The 19,867-nt window shown below is 44.9% G+C and overlaps 1 protein-coding gene across 1 annotated transcript in view; it reads left to right on the forward strand.

Moving 5' to 3' along the window:
• LOC126260619 (sodium/potassium/calcium exchanger Nckx30C) overlaps positions 1–19,867 on the forward strand; it is a 1,588,423-nt gene that overhangs the window by 1,492,764 nt on the left and 75,792 nt on the right. The window contains exon 6 of the mRNA XM_049957957.1: positions 10,703–10,847. Within this exon, the coding sequence (XP_049813914.1) occupies positions 10,703–10,847 (145 nt within the window). The remainder of the gene's footprint in view (positions 1–10,702; positions 10,848–19,867) is intronic.

Genomic DNA, 19,867 nt, shown 5'->3' on the forward strand with positions numbered 1-19,867 from the left:
AGCTCTCAGGGAAAGGAAAAAAAGTAGTGCAGTTAGGTGTTTTCTTTCAAGAAAATGATTTAAATGTCGGTATTATGTATGTTTTTAACAGGGTAGAAACTGAAACTTTTCTTATGGCTACTTGCAAGCCACCATTCATCTTCCAAAATATTAAAAATATCCCATACCCCCAACTCTAGAGCCCCCCCCCCCCTCCTCCACCTCCTACCATGTGGTTGCCTTGGGGGGGGGGGGGGGCGGGGAGGGGGAGTGAATAGGTAACATACTAAAAATCCTGACCAGTGGGGTGTGAGAGCATAGGCCTTGGGAGGGGATTGTGGGGGGGAAGGAGAGGTTGGGGGGTAGGGGGCGGGTGAGGCACAGGGAAATTTAAAAGTCAATTTTTTTCCAATTATCTCAAAACTGCCACTTTTGGTGAAAATGTTTTCCAGTACAAAGTAATCTACAAGAGGCAGTCAAATGAAAACAAGACATATGGAAAGAGAGCACTGCCTTCACGGGAAAATGTGTGCAGTTGCCTAAGGTACCATGATTTTCCCCAAGCATGTACCTCTTCATCTGAAGTAAATCAATGGCCAAGACATTCTTGGCTTCAAGGCTCCAAAAATATGGAAATCACGTGGAGAGAGATCAGGACCATATGGAGGATGCATAAGGGGTTCCCAGCAAAACTTTTGCATTGTAGTCAAAACAGCTTTGGCAACATGTGGGTGGGCACTATCCTGCAACATAATGATGCTGTCCAGCAATGTTCTCAGGCGTTTGGGCTTGATGGTGCACTTCAGTTTTGCAAAGTATGCATGTGAACAGTTATGGTGATTATTTTTGAAGTAACAAACAGTTTACTTACTTCTTTTCCCTCTGTCTCATTTTCATTCGACTTCCCCTTATACATTAAATTTCCTACAAAAAAGATCCTGTTCTTTATTTCTCTAGAACAATTAGTTTCCACATAGCAGGGGATGGAAATATCACAGATTGTTATTAAAAACAGTGTTTTAATGGCATAAAATTGATGTATATTGTTGAATCAAGTGGATTAAGAACTAATGTTAAATGTGTGTACAACATGGAAGTGCAGTAGAAGGTAATTAGGGGATAAATTGTGTTCTGGGGTGTAACAGGGTGGAAAGGCAAGGATGGAGGTAAGAAGCATGAGGGAAGGTATATGGGAACAGGATACGAATAGCGGTATACGGAATAAACTGGCCCCACTATTATCTGCACATACATATATTTCGACAATTATCAGGCACGTGCACACAGTACAAGGTATAAGAACAGACAGTCCCAGAGATTAATGTTGTCTATGGTTGATATGACCTATTGACGCCACACAGCCCCCCCACCCCACAGTACGGAGTGCCACATGTGAGTCTTGAGGGAAGACTATGTGGGCATTGATGCTGTTGGTGGTCATACGAGCTGGTAGATGAACGACCGGGACCTCCACCTTGACCAGGTCGGGGTGTGGAGCCAGAGTGACAGGAGGCAGGTCCACCTCGAAGTCGTTGAGCCAGTGAGGATGGACGATGCAGCAGCCAGGACGAGAGCAGGCAGGTTGAACGGCGGATGGCGGGGTGTAGGTGTGGCAAGCCTGGATGCTAATCCAGCCATCCAGCAAGATGAAGACGCGAACTGTCATCGAGTCACACTCATGAGGGAGAGTGAGGCTATGCACAACACTGATGTTCAACTGGTCATTGGGTGGCGGGGCCACGGTGTCTGTGAGTAGAATGAGAACTCGGTCATCGAGAGTGACGATTGAAATGTCTTCCATGAGGTGTGGGGATACGTTGCATAGCAGGGTGACTGTGGGAGAGGGTGTCTCCATAGGCAATGAGGTAGCAGCGAAACCCGCGAACGGGGTGGAGGGTGATGTGTCTGAGAAACCTGCGAAAGGTGACAGGGAGGTGTCTGCTGAACAAAACAGCATGGTGACCTGAGGAGAAACATTGTCAGTCTCCATGGCAGGAGGGAGACTGGTGGGAAAGTCATTAGGAAAATCAGACTGAGCCAGCAGATGGATGTCGCAGTCCACAAATGCTGGTTTGAGTCGGTGTAACGAAACAGCTTGCAGACTGTCTTTGACGATGATGTCAAAAGTTGTATCACCCTGCTGAGGACTTCAAAGGGGCCGAGATAAGGTGGTTGCAGAGGTTGTCGGACCGAATCATCTCTCAGCATTACATGGGAGCAAGTGTTTAGAGTGGTTGGCATGTAAGTGTCCGGTGGGTAGTGGCTGAGTGGCTGATAGGTGGGTGCAGGCGTGCATGTTTGAAGTGGGTGCACATGCGACTTATGGAATCCGGGGAGGGAGGGGAAGTCTTCAGGTTCTTCAGACTGAGTGAGTTTCCCTGGCAGGACAGGGTTCTCCCCGAATTCTAAAATAGTTCACTGTAAGTCGGGCTTAAAAGTTGAACAAAGGCCAAGCAGTACCCAAGTGCTTCGGACAAGAGGCAGTTGTAGCACCTAAGTGCTGTTTTTAGAGTGTGGTGCCACTGTTCCACTAACCCATTGCTTTGTGGGTGGTAGGCTGTGGTGTGAATTTTCTTTATGCCACAGATGTTACATAAAATGGTGAACAGGCAAGACTCAAACTGCCGACCCTGGTTGGTGGTGATGGTGGTCAGACAACCAAACCTAGCAATCCATGAGGAGATAAAACCCTTGGCCATGGTCTTAGCAATAATGTTACATAAGGGGACTGCCTCTACCCAGTGGGACATGTGGTCAATAGTGGATAGAATGTATCTGTGGCCCTCCGACGGTGGAAGAGGTCCAATAAGATCGATATGTACATGACGAAATTGTCCTGGAGGGATGTCGAACTTGCCCAGTCGTGGGGTAGCGTGGTGGCCGATTTTGTTGCACTGGCAGGGGGGGATGCACCTGCCCGCCCAGGTCTGACAGTCGCATTTTATATTTTTCCAAATGAAACGCTCAGAGACGAGCCATGTAGTGGCATGGACGCCAGTGTGAGCATGGTTATGTAGAGCGTTGAAGGCCTGCCAGCACAGGGGTGGTGGGAGTAACAGGCGTAAGGTACCAGTAGAAGAGTTGCACCACACCTCATCCACAATGCCGGGGGATTTAGCTTTAGTAAACACAAGGGATGTTTGAGGGTCCATGAGGAGAGCTTGAGATTCCTCGTCGGAGGCTTGTAGGGCAGCCAGGTTGGATAAGTCAATGATGCGTGAAATAGTATTGATCCGCAAAAAAAAATCTGCGGCAATGTTGTCCATGCCTTTGATGTAGCGAACGTTGGTTGTGAAATGGGAGACTAAAACAAAGTGACGGAAACACCGAGGGGGTGGGTCCTCAGGAGGGTTGCAGAAAGTATCTGCGAGTGGCTTGTGATCCGTGAGGAAGAAGAATGAGCAACCCTCCATGTTGGGGCAGAAGTGTTTGACAGCCTCGTAGACCACAAGGAGTTCTCTATTGAAAGCGGAGTATTTCTTCTGTGCTGTTGATAGTTTTTTAGAGAAGAAATGAAGAGGGCAAACCATGTCTGACTTGCATTGCTGTAGTGCCACTCCCACTGCGATGTCACTGGCATCCGTTGTGATGAACAACTCGGCCGAGGGTCGGGGTGGGCGAGTGTCACGGCATGAGCTAAAGAAGTCTTTAATGCATTGAAAGCCTCCAGCGTAGGAGCAGTCCAGTGAACTGGTTTGAGTACTGAAGTCTGTTCACCCAACAGTGGGTTTGTCAGCGGGGTCTGCACAGCAGCAGCAGACGGCAGTGAAGTGATGGCATGCACAAGAGATTTGGGAGGCTGTATTCCGTCAGTGGAGATGGTGTAACCCAAGAAAGTGATGGAAGGCTGAAGCAACTGGAATTTTTCTTTGTTGACTTCGACGCTGTTGGAGTTCAAGGTCTGGAGGACCATGGATAAATGATTTTCATGTTCCTCAGCTGACTGGCTGAAAATGAGTATGTCACCCAGATATGCAAAGCAAAACTCGAACTGTCGTAAGATGGAGTCAACGAACCCTGCCACGTTTGCGCCACATGTTTTAGGCCGAATGGCATGAAGTTGTATTGGAACAAACCAAGCGGTGTGACAATAGCTGTTTCAGGGATGTTATCCGGCACTATGGGAATCTGGTGGTAGGCAAGTTTACAGTCAATAACACTGAAGATTGTAGCACCCGATAACATTTGAGTGAAATCATTTATGATAGGCGTGGGGTAATTGTCCATGACAGTATGAGCGTTTAAACATCTGTAGTCGCTGCACATTCGGAAAGAACCATCATTTTTGAGGACGGGGTTGATTGGTGAAGACCAGTTGCTGTCTGCCTCCAAAAGTTCGTTAATTTGCTGCTGGGCTGCGCGCAACTTAAAAGGGTTGAGGCATCTAATCTTGTGCCTAATAGGAGAGCTGGCAGTGGTAACTATCTGGTGTGTCATTCCATCAGTGACAGAAGAAACTGAGAACTGCACGAGACAGATCAATTAGTGCAAGTGGGAAAAGGCAGCACGAAAGTCACATTTCTAGTACATGAGCGTGGCGTGCGCTTGTTTGGAGAGGGTGGCTGTGCGCGCAGTGTGGAACAGGTCAGAATGCGTGGCGACTGTCTGCAACCTTGCACTTGGTAGCCAGCGAGGGAGTGGCGTTGGCACCGCATGTGGAACAGCGATGGTCACCGAGTCACATGGCTGGCACGTGAGAGAGGGGGAATGTTCATCAACACGCGGGGCGGCTACCCGCATGGTGGATGTGGTCGTATCATGCATGCGACTGTTATTAGAAACTGTCTGACACATATGGCAGTTAACATGGCGAGCACATCGGGGGATGCAATGCGGAGTCGACCGGATGTGAATCAGCACACGCAATTAATGTTTTTCAACTAACCTGATGAGTGTCCGAGCTGCTGTCTGCTGGAGAAACACGATTAGGTGGTGGGACTGTGGACTACAGTTTCAGCAGAGGTACGAGCCACAACAAGCTCATTGTAAGTGTGTGCTATTTGTTGTTTCAGCTCATCATTTTCCTGGCGGAGTTGTGCCGCTGAGTCGTATTCTAACAGTAGGTTAGTGACGCAGGTCACAATGTCACCTGCAAGGGCCGAGCACTCACATACCAACTCACATGTTACAAGAGAAACAGAACGTAGAACATAAGTGCCGAAGAACAGTATCTGAGTGTTAGTGGTATGGTATAGCACTGAGCCCTGAACTACGTTCAGAGAGAGTTTGTAATGGGACAAAAAATCCATACCAAAAATTGGGTCATTGATGTCGGCAATGTAGAAAGTCCATGGAAAACACAGAGAAGGAGATAGGTGCACTGTAACTTTGACAGAACCTGAGGTTTGTAACATTGATGCGTTGACAGCTCATAGAAGAGACTTCGTTGGTGAAAAGATGGGTGGAGCCATCGATGTAGGTATGATAGACACATCAGCACCAGTGCTGACTAGGAAAACGAGCCATGACGAAATGTCAGTCACGTACCTGTACAAACGACCGCTTGGCCGGGCGGACGAGAGGATGGAGTGCAATGTATGAGGACATTTGTGAAGTTCCCTGCAGGACTTGGCGTCTTTTAGATCCTGCAGTTGGCGTTTGGGTGCTGGCAAGGTAATCAGCACTTCTTGGCATTATCACCAAAAATCTTGTGGTACCATCAGTATGGATGAGCCGGATGTGGTGGTGGTGGTGACTGCAGCAGTGGAGGAGGCTTGTCCTCACTGATTTGTTCCGGAATGTATACCGACACTTACGGTGTGTGGGCAATCCTGGAGTGCTTGGATGGTGGAGGGAGCAAGCCGATACTGCAAGGTCATGTAGAAGGCATGGAGGCAGAGCGAGCCCTGCCTCTGCCAGCAGACGGCCAGTAAGCAGGAGCAGTTGTGCCAACTAGCGGTGAGTGGTGAGCTAGTTGGTGTTGTCGTAGCAACGAATACAGTTGGTCTGCAATGCAGAGACAAGAGCCAGTTGACTCAAAGGAGTGCAGTAGCAGGAGAATCTGTAGGTCGGTAGGCAATTTAGCAGACCACACCACCCACAGAGTGACATCTGGAGTGGTATGCTCACTCACAAGTAACCGAAGGCGGCGCCAGAGTTGTGATGGAGTTCAGTCGTCCAGATGTTACTCATACAAGATCTTGATGATTAATTATTGTGGTGAGCAGGCGAGTTGTTCCATGATCATATCTTTGTGAACTCGTACTTCAGCAGAGGCAGTAGTGAGTGGAGTAGTTTGCAAATTAAGTCCGAGTGATCATGGTGGTGCATGACGAGACACAGGAATTTAGAGTTGTCGTCAGACATATGATGCAACTCGAAAAGATGCTCGACAAGCACAAACCATGATACGGGGTTGTCTTCATATAAAGGTGGCAGCTATGGCAGATGACCTGGGGGAGGGGATGAAGGCAGCTTCAGTGTCCCTTGGAAAACCAGCTGGTCTGTGGCAGAAGAGGCCATACAGCAGGCCAGCACAGTAGGTGTGGGTGTGTTATGGCAAGAACGTCCATAGCAACGAGGGTTTCCATGCCTTTGATGTGTCGCATAAACATGATGCGGCTGGCACAGTCATTACCATGGGAACAAGTGGTTGCGCAATACATGTAGGGGTCCCATAAACTGGACTGTAGGTTACAGGTACTGATTTGAATTTGCCCACCTCAGAAATAACGCAGAAGGCCGTCGTGGCATACACAGGCATAGCTGTGGGATAGGCGAGCGGTCAGAACTGGGATCCCCTGCAAGTGTGTATGGGAGGGGGGAGGGCGGCAGGAGAGGGGGGAAGTTGGTAACTTGTGTTACAAAAGTGTGAGTTCTCTGTGCACATTGAAAACACGCTTCATGGGGTCAGACTATAAATTACCGGTGAAACTTGTGGAAGATCACTGCAGTATGGTAAGATGCCCCTGGAAGGCAAAACGCCGAAAGATGTACTCGAACCCACGTGGTCAAAAAGTTGAGCAACAGGTCGGGGGGGGTGAGCAAGGAGAATTTTGCACACAAAAATGTCCATCGTTAGTCTGCAAATGAGGAAAACTGGAACAGGTCATGATTGATAGTGGCTGGGTGCATTTTGCACAAATGGCGGTGTTGCACATGACACAAAAGTAGCTATTGTTGCGGCCCGTTGAGAGTCAAAGTGCATGTGCGAATGTAGATCGCTTTGAATATTATAAGATCAATCGGAGAGTACACAGTTCTGAATGTTATCCACTTCACACTTCACATGTTGGCAAGCACAGTCCAGTGACACATTGTTTGAGTTAACAGTGTAGCACTTCACCGTTGTAGAACAACGAAGTTTGAGGTTAATGTAGTTGGATATCGCGAGTCACTGTGGAGTAATGGAGAGCCAGCTGTTGGCAAAGGATTGAAGGGGTCCGGCGGTCATAGTTGGGCTTCCAGATCTTCGAACAAAGCGTTGGGTGAGGTGGCCATGGTGGCGTGTGGATAACCTGTTGATTTACAAGACCCGGTGTGGAAGTCGCAGAAGACGTAGAAACTTCGGGGTCACCAGTATGGAAACAGGATACGAATAGCGGTATACAGAATGAACTGTCCCCACTCATATCTGCACATACATGTATTTCAACAATTATCATACATGTGCAAACAGTACAAGGTTTAAGAACAGACTGAATTAACATGGCAGCTCAGATGAGCGACGTAGTCCCAAAGATTAATGTTGTCTATGGTCAATTTGACCTATCGACCAACAGGTAGTTTACCAGATTGTGGTCATGCAGTTCCTCCCTTCACATGTCCAAAAAATGAAGAGCAAGCAGGTAATTTCCCATTCTCTCTGCCACACTAGGACACAAAAAGCAATTACTGAACCTTCCAGAGTTTGCCTTATGAATCACTGGCAATGCAGTGTGTAGCCATGCCTGGGGGTGTTTATTTTCCACAGAATGCATTGACATTACATGGAATACAGTTATGAATTACTAATAATACTAACACAAGAAACTAATATGAACAGAATCTATGTAATGCAGGCTGTCATACAACACTAGAGGGAAACTGATTCTTAGTCATCCTGTATGGCAGCTGTAGCCTTCTTAGGGGAAAGATAACTTCCTCCACCACAAGTTCTGCTCAGTTTTCAGTTTACAGACAGACTATACCACCCCAGCATTTCCTATCCAGTTCTTTCATGTGAGCAGACAAAATAACTGAGCCCGTGTTTATATAATGGAGTTATTTTCAGTTTACTAAGTGAGTATTTATTTGCAATTGCTTCATGAGCAACTATGTAAAAAAGCTCAACTTCTGGAGCTGTCAATAGTCTACCACGCTGAAGAAACTGCTCCAAGTGTAACATGCTTTCAATATGTAGTCAACAATGTCAATTTCATTGTCTCCACTATCAATGGCTGGAATATGTTTTGCATCTCAAGAGTATTAAATACATCCCCCAGCTTCAGGTCTCCCAATGTCTGAGGAGGCCCAGAGGCTTAAATTGGCTACCTCTGTAACAGAAGTAGGTTACCTAGGTGTTATGAAACTTAAGATATTTCAACAAAAGCTGAGGAATGCTTTGCAGCAGATTAGTGTTCTAGATTGAAATGTTATCAGTCCCATTCCATCAGACCTATTGATACCCACCTTAGAAGATATACTGTAGATTCATGGTAAGGGGCTCCACTCATTGCAGCCCACTCTACAAGTGCCAGTAACTAAAGAATGGAAGTGATTTATGAAGTCTACCAGTAACACAGTTAATGGTGAGAGAAGTGCAGTAACTTTCTGGTCATTCACTAATTCACTACCAAGTGACTGCAACACTGTTACATGGCTTCACAATATGCTGTCAATGGCAAAAAGCTGCAGTATGCCACATTTACCAATCTAGTCCCTTTCCCACCTACACTACATAGGTCACTGGCAATGTCACACTTACAAATTAAGCACTTCTCACCCACTGTTTATAGGAACATATTATACATAAAAGCTCAGTTAACAACTACTTCATAAACTGAAAATAACTCCACTGTATAAACACTAGCTCACTAAATTTATTTTCTCTATTTACAAAAGAGAAATTGACATGAAATGCTGGGAAGTGTAGTCCGTCTGTAAACTGAAAAGCAAGCAGCACTCATCATGGAAGTGGTCACCTTTCCCAGAAGAATGCTACAACTGCCATACAGGATGGCTAAGAATCAATCTCTCCTGTAGCAGTGTAGAACAGGTTGCAGATATTAATGTAGAATCTGTCCACATACTTTCCTTGCATCTGTATTCGATGTAATGTTAACACACTTTGTGGAAAATAAACACTCCTGGACATTTCCACTCATGCATTGCCAGTGATTCATGCAGCACACTGTGGAAGTGTCAGCACAGCTTTGTGAAATACCTGTAGTTGGTTTCTGTGATGTAGTGATCTACCTTTCCTCAGGCTTCTAACCACCACCCCTGCCTTTCCAGCCTGTTATACCACCAAAACACAATGTATCCATTAACACACTTCTACTGCAGGTAGATGTGGTACACACATTTAATATTTGTTTTTAACCCACTTCATTTAAAAATAAATATCAATTTTATACCATTAAAACACAATTTTTTTTATAAGCTATGATTTTTCCATCCTCTGCAACGTGGAAGTTAGTAGTCCTAGAGAAAAAAAATGAATATGACCTTTTTTGGAGGAGATTTAATGTAGTTTAATTTTATACTGAGAGGTATTTTCACTAGATGTCATAGTTTTCAAGATAAAAATGTAAAAAAAGTGATCTTTACACATTCACACACAGCCGCTCGTCCCTCCCACCCCATCCAGACCCAATCTGTCAGAAATTTTAGTATGCTGTTGTTCATTACGCTAACTCTCCCCCTCCTTCAACCACTGTACAAAAACTTGTGACTACATAAATGTTTCCCCACAGTCAACCCCCTTTTTTTTTTTTTTTTTTTTTTTTTTTTTTTTTTTTTTTTACTGAGATGACAGCTGAAGTGTATTATTTATATTTGCATGTATGAAAATATGTACTTTAATTGATGAAGTGCATTAAAGATCTCTCAAAATGCACCAGTTTCTGTACAGTTTGTTGTGTTAAACTGTCAGAAAATGTGATATCAGTGAATAAAACTTTTACTGGAATTAAGTTCATTTTCGTCTGACATCACATCTAGGGATGAACAATCATTTTTCTCAGCTTCAATATAAAGGTTGAAATCTGATTTCAGCATTAAAAATGTATCTGGTATTGCCTTATGTTTATGACATTTTTGTATGAAAATGGGGAAAATACCAAATTTCATGTCATTTTGTGAAAATAGTTGATTTTGTGTTATGTTTCCTTTTATCATTAACCTGAAATTTTCATGTAAAGGCACAAGAAATATCAATAATCAAAGTAATGAACTACATAAAAAGGATGGATAAATTTTATTATCTGCCAGCACATCATTCAGATACAGAATATAATGGAAACTCTACTGGGTGGAGAGTGCAGATGTTCAAGTAAACATTCCCTTAATCAAAGATATTTGATATTTTTTTCATCATGTACATAACCACTGGTATCATTAGTGACATGATCTTATCCTACTGTATACCATAAGGAATGGAGCACCCACCGTCTGTTAATTATAACTTATTTTCTTAAAATTCTCATCATTGTATTTAGATGTGGCCAGAGGCATACCAAATTTTTAGCAGTCATGTTATGATAGTCCAAATACTACATGTCATTATTTTCTTGTGTTTCAGATGGTAGATGAGGATGAAGAAGAAGCGAATGAAGCACTGGATATGTCATGGCCAAACACAGCACGTAAACGGGTCACTTACCTACTTGTGGCACCCATTGTCTTCCCTCTGTGGATCACCTTGCCTGACGCACGAACTCCAAGAGGTAAGATACACAAAATCTACTTTACACAGGATCATAAACAGTCTTTCTTTGTTCTTTGGTTGAATTCTTCAAGATGACTGGATAGTTCTAATTTTTTATTCTTTATCCTGCATTAATATTAACTTGAAACATGCAAAATGTTGGAAACTGATGGATGTTAACCTTATTACTTTATGTATGACAAACTATAATGTTCAGAAATGTTTCATAATGTCAGCCATTAAGTGACACTACAGCTCAATTCTGAAGCAGTAATCGTAGATGCTGAAAAGTTTAGTTTCACCCATATACTAATCAGAGGAATTTTATGGCACACACATAACATCACTTTTATTACACTTTTTTGTGGTGCTCTGATGCTGTTAACTGTCAAATTGCTTTCCTTTCTTTGAAAAAAAAAATAAGTGAAGCACCTAGAAGGGGAGGAGGAAATGAAATGAAACTTCATTGGTTGAGAAGTATGTGATGTTATTTCAGTGACAAAAAAGCTGGGTTGAATGTACAAAGAACTTGGCAGTATGTGCCTGCTTATCAGTATGACATAACCTCCTCTGTCCTGGATGTGAGCATTTATTCATTCCTGGATAATGGCACCAAGAGGAAGTTGATGTCCAAGCTGGTCTGACACATTCTATAAGGGACAGATCTATGGACTGTGCTGGCCATGGGAGTACCTTAACATCAAGCAGACACTTCTGAAACATGTGCCATATGTTTATGGTAATTGTCCTGTTGAAAAATGGTATCATGACAATGTTGCACAATAGGTAACACACGAGATTACAGGATGTCCACAATGTGCTGTTGTACCATCATAATTCCCTCAGTCACTACCACCTGTGACCTGAAGTCATACCTGATGGGCCCCCACACAGTGAATCCAGGAGTTACACCACCATGTAACCCTGAAACATTGAAACAGTGAAAATTCTTCCCAGTTTGCCATCATATTGGCATATGATGGTCATCTGAGCTAATGTAGAACCATTATTCATTATTGAACTCACTGTTATGCCATTCATCAGCAGTACATGCTGCCCAGTCATGGCACCACTATAAATGCAGCTAATGTGTTAATGATAGCCTACATGTGGGACAGTGATTCACTTGTCCAGCTGCTGCTTGTCTTCGACCAAAGCTGCAGGATGACACAGAATGTTGCAAGGAGTCCATTACTTATTCTTGGATGTCAGGTGCAGGTGTGTAGAGGTTAAAGTGTGTTTAGCGCACAGTCATTGTGGTTGTCAGATGAGTTCAACCAGAGCCTGGATGATGAGTAGGCCTGCCCTCACATTCCCATGCAGTCCAACATTGAGGCACTATCACACATGAAGCTTGATATAGCACAATTCAACCAGTCAGCCAAGTGGCAGCCCACAGTGAGGCCCATTTCAAACACTGGCAGGTGCAGATAACACTTTCTAACTTGAGTACACAGCATCCTCATGTTCTTCACAGTGACCACTCCACTGGTTGAAGCCTGAAATTAAGAGAAGTGAGATTCTTGGGGAAAATTTAAGTGTGTATCTAAAGGATAGGCAAATGGGAAATAGAGATAGTGTATTTGTTGTAGTAGACAAAAAACTCAGATCCGCCGATATAGAAATTAAAGCTGCACATGAGATTTAGTTGAGAATTAGTATAAGGGGGGTGGGGGGGGGGGGCATAAAATGATAATTGGATCCTTGTATTACCCACAAGACTCATATCTTGATGTAACTGAAAACTTTAGAGAAACCTCATTTTACTTGTACATAAGTTCCCCAGTCATACTGTAGTTATCGGTGGGGACTTAAATCATCCAATATTAAATGGGAAAACTACAATTTTGTTAGTGGTGAGCATGATAAGACATATTGTGAAACTTTGTTAATGCCTTCTCTAAAAACTACCCAGAAGAAGTAGTTAGGAATGTCACTCATGGTGGAAATATATTATATCTAATGGCAACAAACACATCTGAACTCTTTGAGGATGTCCATTTCAAAATTGGTATCAGTAACCATGACACAGGTGTGGCAACAGTGATTACCAAAGTAAAAATAACAAGTAAAACAAGCAGGAAGGTATATATGTTCAGTAAACTAGATAAAAAATCAGTAGTGTCATATCTCAAAGTGGAACTTGAAACTTTCAGCACAGATCAAGGACATGTAGTGGAACTCTGGTTCAAGTTTAAAAGAATAGTAGACCATGCGCTGGATAGATAAGTATTGGACTGAATGGTCCATAATGGCAGGAAACCTCCATGGCATACAGTCACTGTAAAGAAACTTTTAAAGAAACAAAGATTACTACATAACAGGCATGAAACAAAGTGTATGGCTATAGATAGAGAGATGCTGAATGAAACCCATTTGGCTGTCAAGAGAGCAATGCATGGTGCCTTCAATGACTACCACAGCAGAATATTATCAAGAGATCTTTCACAGAACCCAAAGAAATTCTGGTTATATCAAAAGGCTGTTGACTGAACTTTGAGGTAGCAAAGCAAAAGCTGAAATGATAAACTCCATTTTCAAATGTTCCTTTATAAAGGAAAACTGATGAGAACTGCCCCAAATTAATCCTTGTACCACTGAAAAGATGAATTAAATTAGTATTAGTGACAGTGGTGTTGAGAAACAGCTGAAATCATTAAAACTGAAAAAAAGCTCCAGGCCCTGATGTAACCACTGTCAGATTCTATACCAATTTTGCAGCTGAGTTAGCTCCTCTTCTAACTAAAATCTATCATAGATCCCCCAAATAAAAAACCATCACCAGTTCTTCGGAAAAGGCACAGGTCACACCTGTCTACAAGAAGGGTAGTAGAATGATCCACAAAATTACCATCCAATATTCTTGACAGCAAATTGTTGTAGAATCTTAGAACATATTCTGACCTCAAACATAATGAATGGAATGACCTCCTCAGTGCCACCATGTGAAACCCAACTCTCACTTTTCTCTCACAACATACTCAACACTTTGGGTTGAGGCAATCAGGTACGTGCAGTATTTCTTAACTTCTGAGAAGCATCTGACTCACTACCACAGCTACACTTATTGTCAAAAGTATGATCATATGGGGTATCAAGTGAAACTTGTGACTGAGGACGTTTTGGTAGGGAGGTCACAACATGTTATCTTGCATGGAGAGTCATCATCAGATGTAGAAGTAACTTTGTGTGTGCCCCAGGGAAGAGTGTTGGAACCTTTTAGCCAAGGGAAATGTGTTGGGACCCTTACTGTCCATGTTGTATGTTAATGACCTTGCAGGCAATATTAATAGTAAAATCAGGATTTTTGCAGATGATGCAGTTAACTATAATGAAGTACTATCTGAGAGAAGGTGCATGAATATTCAGCCAGATCTTGATAAGATTTCAATGTGATGCAGAGATTGGCAACTTGCTCTACATGTTAAAAAATGTAAAATTTTGCACTTCACAAAAAGAAGAAATGTAGTTTCCTATGACTGTAATACCCATGCTGCAATCAACCAACTCATACAAATACCTGGGTGTAACACTTTCTAGGGATATGAAATGGAATGATCACATAGGTTCACTCATGGTAAGGCAGGCAGTAGACTTTGGTGTATTGCTAAAATACTGGCAAAGTGCAATCAGTCTACAAAAGAGATTGCTTACAAACCACTTGTGCAACTGGTTCTAGAATACTGCTCAAGTGTGTGGGACCCATACCAGATAGGACTAACAGGGGATATTGAACGTATACAGAGAAGTGCAGAATGAATGACCACATTTATGTTTAATCTGTGGGAGAATACCACAGAGATAATGAAGGAACTGAACTGGCAGACTCTTATGCATTCAAACAATCCTTCTTGTGCTCTATCTTGAATAGAACAGGAAGAAACCCCAATAACTGGTAGAATGGTATGTTCCCTCTGCCATGCTCCTCACTGTGGTTTGCATAGTATAGAGATAGGTGCAGATGTAAAAGTAGATTTGTCACTGTCCATGTTTCTTATATATGCCCTACCAGACCAGGTAACAGCTCTAAACACAAAACAGCGCTAATGCAATCTGGTGGCCATTCTACCTGTCACAGAGAACTCTAATCATCTACTTACCAACCAATAGCGTGCATGCGTGCATGCGGGTGTGTGTATGTGTGTGTGTGTGTGTGTGTGTGTGTGTGTGTGTGTGTGTGTGTGTGTATGAGGTTCATTGACATCCAACCATTTCTTGTTGGTGGTTCACTTTTCTGTCAGGCTGTGTAATATCATTCCTTAGGCAATTCTTTTTTTTAATCAGGGAATTCATTACCCATCTCCATTGGCATTGATAAGATTTCAATGTGGTGCAGAGATTGGCAGTTTGCTCTAAATGTTCAGAAATGTAAAATTTTGCACTTCACGAAATGAAAAAAACTTAGTATCCTATGACTGTAATACCTGTGAGTCACTATTGCAATTGGCCAACTCATATAAATACCTGGGTGTAACACTTTGTAGGGATATGAAATGGAATATATTAACAATCCAGCAGTCAGATGTGTTCGGTGTCCCTGAGTGAAGTAAAATAAAATGATTGTATGGCACTGATGATCAGGAGTCTCCATCTGGGGAAGCTCAGCTGCTGAGTTGCAAATCTTTTCAATTGATGCCACATTGGGCGACTTGTGTGTCAATGATGATGAGGACAACACAACCCCAGTCTCTGAGCAGAGAAAATCTCCGACCCAGCCAGAAATCGAACCCAGGTCCTCTGCATGGCAGTCAGATGCACTGACCACTCAGCTAAGGGGCAGACAGGATCCTTGAGTATTTCATTGTATTGACAAGTGGAGCCTAGACACAGTGACAACATCATGGATCTCAAACATCATTGTAGGCTAAGCCATCAATATTCCAATAAACCATTTTCCTAGTTAGTGTTCACATATGGTTGCACTGCAAAATTTATATTTGTTCAGCTATGTTTTATTCACTGTGGGTGCACTAATTTAAAAAAGTTTTTCAAGTACACAAAATAGGACAAATTTCTCAAGACCATACTGAAATAGCTGTGCAGTGCATTAATCTTGTGCCCCATACTTGCTGAATGAATAGAAGTCTTATTCTAAGTGAGACTGATAGCCCAACAATTAAGATACTGGATTCGTATCACAATCAAAACAGTTTTAAATTTCCAGTTGGCCACTCTAATTTAAGTTTCCTTAAATCACATCAGATGACTGACAGAACTTTCCCTATCTTTAATACTGATAGCCTTTATTTTACTTTCTCTTACATGTAGTGTTTTTTTCAGATATCTGGTTTTTTAAATATATCTAAATATATCAACAGAGAAAGTCATGTCAAGTCATGATGAAATAGTGTCCTGTGATGGCTAGCAAATCTACAAACATAGTTGTTTGTTTAGGCTACTTCTATAAGAGTCATGTTGTAGTAGCCACCAGAAAGATTGCGGGAGGCGCACATTGGCATGGCGCGTCATGGGCGGTAGTTGCCGCAAGTAGAGTCCCGTCCACCAGAGGGCACGCGAGAATTCGGACGCGACCTCTGCCAGTGTAACAACAAGAACAACAACTCCAGCAGCACGGGCCGTGCCCAGTCAGTCAACATCGGGCATGCCTAGGACACAGTCCCGGTCTACGCTAAGTGAAGTGCGACGTAAACGTGAACAGTGTTACTACACAATTGGCGACGAGTAGGGTCGTTCTTTCACGTGTTGCGTCGTTGTTCCGGTTTCGCAGCTTCTCCACGGCATGGAGGATTTGGTGCAACGGAACTCATGGCCACCATGAAACAAGTGCTTCCGGCGTTGCTCTCCACGCCGTCTGCTCCGGCGCAGTTCCCTCCTCCCTTTCCCCCGTATGACGAGACGGCGGAGGATTGGGACGCATAAGAACATCGCCTTCGGCAGCATTTCCAGGCGTTTCATGTTGCCGATGTGGAGGTATGTCGTGCTCTCTTCTTGTCTTGGATATCTCCCTCGCTGTATCAAGTTTTGCGGCAGCTAGCGCCGTTGCAGGAACCCTCGTCCTTGTCTTTTGACGCATTGTGTTCGTTGCTGTCTTCATATTATCGCCGCCGCACGCATCTTGTGGCGGCTAGGGTCGAGTTCTATCAATGCAAGAAACAGCCCCATCAGTCTTACTGGGCATGGGCCGCTACCCTGCACGGTCTTAGTCGCAAGTGTCATTTTGTCACGGAGCAGTCGCGAGAGTCGTATGCCCACGTTATGGTACGCGACGTCATTGTTCGTTCGGCCCCTGATAGGGAGGTCCGGCAACGGGCCCTGCAGTTAGAAGACCCTTCCCTCGAGGAAGTTCTGTCCATTGCTCAATCGTATGAAGTCTCTCACGCGGCAGGTCAACAGCTGGAAGCGTGGTGCGACGTCGCGGAGGTTCAGGGTGGCGCGGCCGCGTCCACTGTGTCCGGGGTGGACGACGTGCAAGCGGTACAATCCGGCCGTTACGGCCGCTCCCGCACGGCGCGTAAACAGAATTCCGGCCGCCGGTCCCTGTTGCCGTCCTGTGCGTCGTGCTATATACATCACGATCGGTCAGAGTGCCCCCAGCGTTGGGCCGTTTGTCGCAAATGTAATAAAAAAGGTCACATTGCTAAAGTTTGCCACTCGGCCTCAAAGGCATCGAAGGAAGCAAGTACAGCGGACATGGACGTTGACATTCAGGAAGTTTCATCGGGCCAGGCTCCCGCCGCATCGGCCCACAAACTCTTTATTGAGGTGTCGGTTCGGTCGCGCCGGTTACAACTGCAAGTAGATACGGGGGCGGCAGTTTCGTTGTTGAATGCACAAACTTATTCCGACCTTGGTTCGCCCCCATTGGCGCCAGTTTACCGGCGTCTACGCGGTTATGGTAAACAGTTCATTCCCCTACTGGGTCAATTCACTACCGACGTGACTTACAAATCAGTCACTCGGCCTATTACTTTTATTGTTGTCAGTGATGCGAGCTCCGCTAACCTTTTTGGCCTGGATGCCTTTCAAGCTTTCGGTTTTTCTATTGCTGACACCATACAGTTGGTCTCCGAAGACGTTCCCTATCACTCATTGGAATCTTTGATCTCAGACTTTCCAGATATTTTTGAGGAGGGCCTGGGGCGTGTTTCCGATTTTGAAGCTCACTTAACGTTGAAGGCGTCGGCTCGCCCGCGTTTTCTACGCGCGAGACAGATCCCCTTGGCTCTCCGCCCTCAGGTAAAGGAAGAGCTAGACCGGCTGACAGCCCTAGGGGTCGTTCTTCCCGTTTCTTCCAGTGAGTGGGCTTCGCCCCTCGTTATTGTCAAGAAGCCCTCAGGAAACTTACGTCTTTGTGGCGATTTCAAGGCCACCATTAATTCCCAATTGGTGGTGGACACCTATCCTTTACCTCGTGCCGATGAATTGTTCTCCGCCGTGGCGGGTGGCCAATATTTTTCGAAAATCGATCTGTCGGAGGCTTATCATCAGATACCTCTTGATGAGGACTCCAAACGGCTGGCGGTCGTCAACACCCCGTTTGGCCTTTACCAATACCAGCGGTTGGCTTTTGGAATATCCAGTGCCCCGGCGATATTCCAGCGTTATCTTGAGCATGTCACATCAACAATCCCTCATTGTATTAATTACCTGGATGACATAATTGTCACAGGCCGCAGCACGAAGGAACACTTGCACAACCTTCGCACCCTTTTTCTCAAATTCAGGTCTGTGGGCTTGCGTTGCAACCTGCATAAGTCAACCTTCTTCCAACCATCCATTGAGTATGTGGGCTACACCATATCTCGGCATGGCATACAGCCACTAGGAAGTTTGGTCCAAGGTATCGTCAACCTTCCTCGGCCCACTTCGCTGAAAGAGTTACAAGCTTTTTTAGGCAAGATAGCCTATTACCACCGGTTCATTCCCAGGGCTTCCACTATAGCCCACCCCCTGTACTGCCTTCTGCACAAGGGTGTTCCTTTTGATTGGTCGCCTGCATGCGAGCGAGCGTTCACCTCGTTGAAGGGCCTCCTCACTTCAGCCCCTTGTTTGGCTACTTTTGATCCCCGTAAGCCGTTGGTCCTGGCTACAGATGCTTCGCAGTATGGGGTGGGGGCGGTCCTGGCCCATCGCAACGCAGACGGTTCCGAGCAACCACTGGCGTTTGCATCTAAAACGCTTAGTCCCGCGCAGGCCCATTACTCCCAGGTGGAAAAAGAGGCTTTGGCCATTGTCTACGCTGTTACCAAGTTTCACCCTTTCTTGTACGGCACGAAGTTTCAATTAATCACTGACCATAAGCCGTTAATATCGTTATTTGGCCCCACCTCTCAGATTCCGGATAGGGCGGCCCACAGACTACAGCGCTGGGCCTTGTTCCTCTCTAAGTACCATTATGACATTCATTTTCACCCTACAGGACAGCATGCCAACGCCAACGCTCTTTCCCGTCTTCCGGTGGGCCCGGATCCTACGTTCAATCGAGAGGAGATTATGTGTTTTCATTTGGATGTGGCATCCCGCCAAGCAGTTGATGGCTTTCCGATCACTAGTTCTCGAGTCGCCAGGGAAACGGCGGCTGACCCGGTTCACCGGCAAGTAGTTCGCCTCATTCAGCAGGGGTGGTCCTCCCGCCCTCCAGGCCAGGCCTCGGACCCTCTTCGTAATTATTTTCTTCTAAGAGACCGCCTCTCGGTCTTGGAAGGAGTTCTCCTTCTGGCTACCGAGGATACAGCTCCTCGCGTGGTTGTTCCTGCAGGTTTACGAAGGGAGGTCCTCACGTTATTACATGCGGGGCACTGGGGTGTTTCCCGTACTAAAACCTTGGCTCGCAGACGTGTGTACTGGCCCGGTATTGACAGAGAAATTGAGCACTTGGTGGCCGCCTGTTCCCAGTGTGTGAGCCAACAAGCATCTCCCAGGGCAGCGTTCTCTTCATGGCCGCCGGCAACACAAGCATGGGAACGTGTTCACATCGATTTTGCGGGCCCGTTTCTCAATGGCTTTTGGCTCATTGTCATTGATGCTTATTCCCGATTCCCATATGTGGTTCGCTGCTCCTCAACCACTTCAGAAGTT

Source organism: Schistocerca nitens, chromosome 5, assembly GCF_023898315.1.
Source record: "Schistocerca nitens isolate TAMUIC-IGC-003100 chromosome 5, iqSchNite1.1, whole genome shotgun sequence".
Classification (NCBI taxonomy): Eukaryota; Metazoa; Arthropoda; class Insecta; order Orthoptera; family Acrididae; genus Schistocerca; species Schistocerca nitens.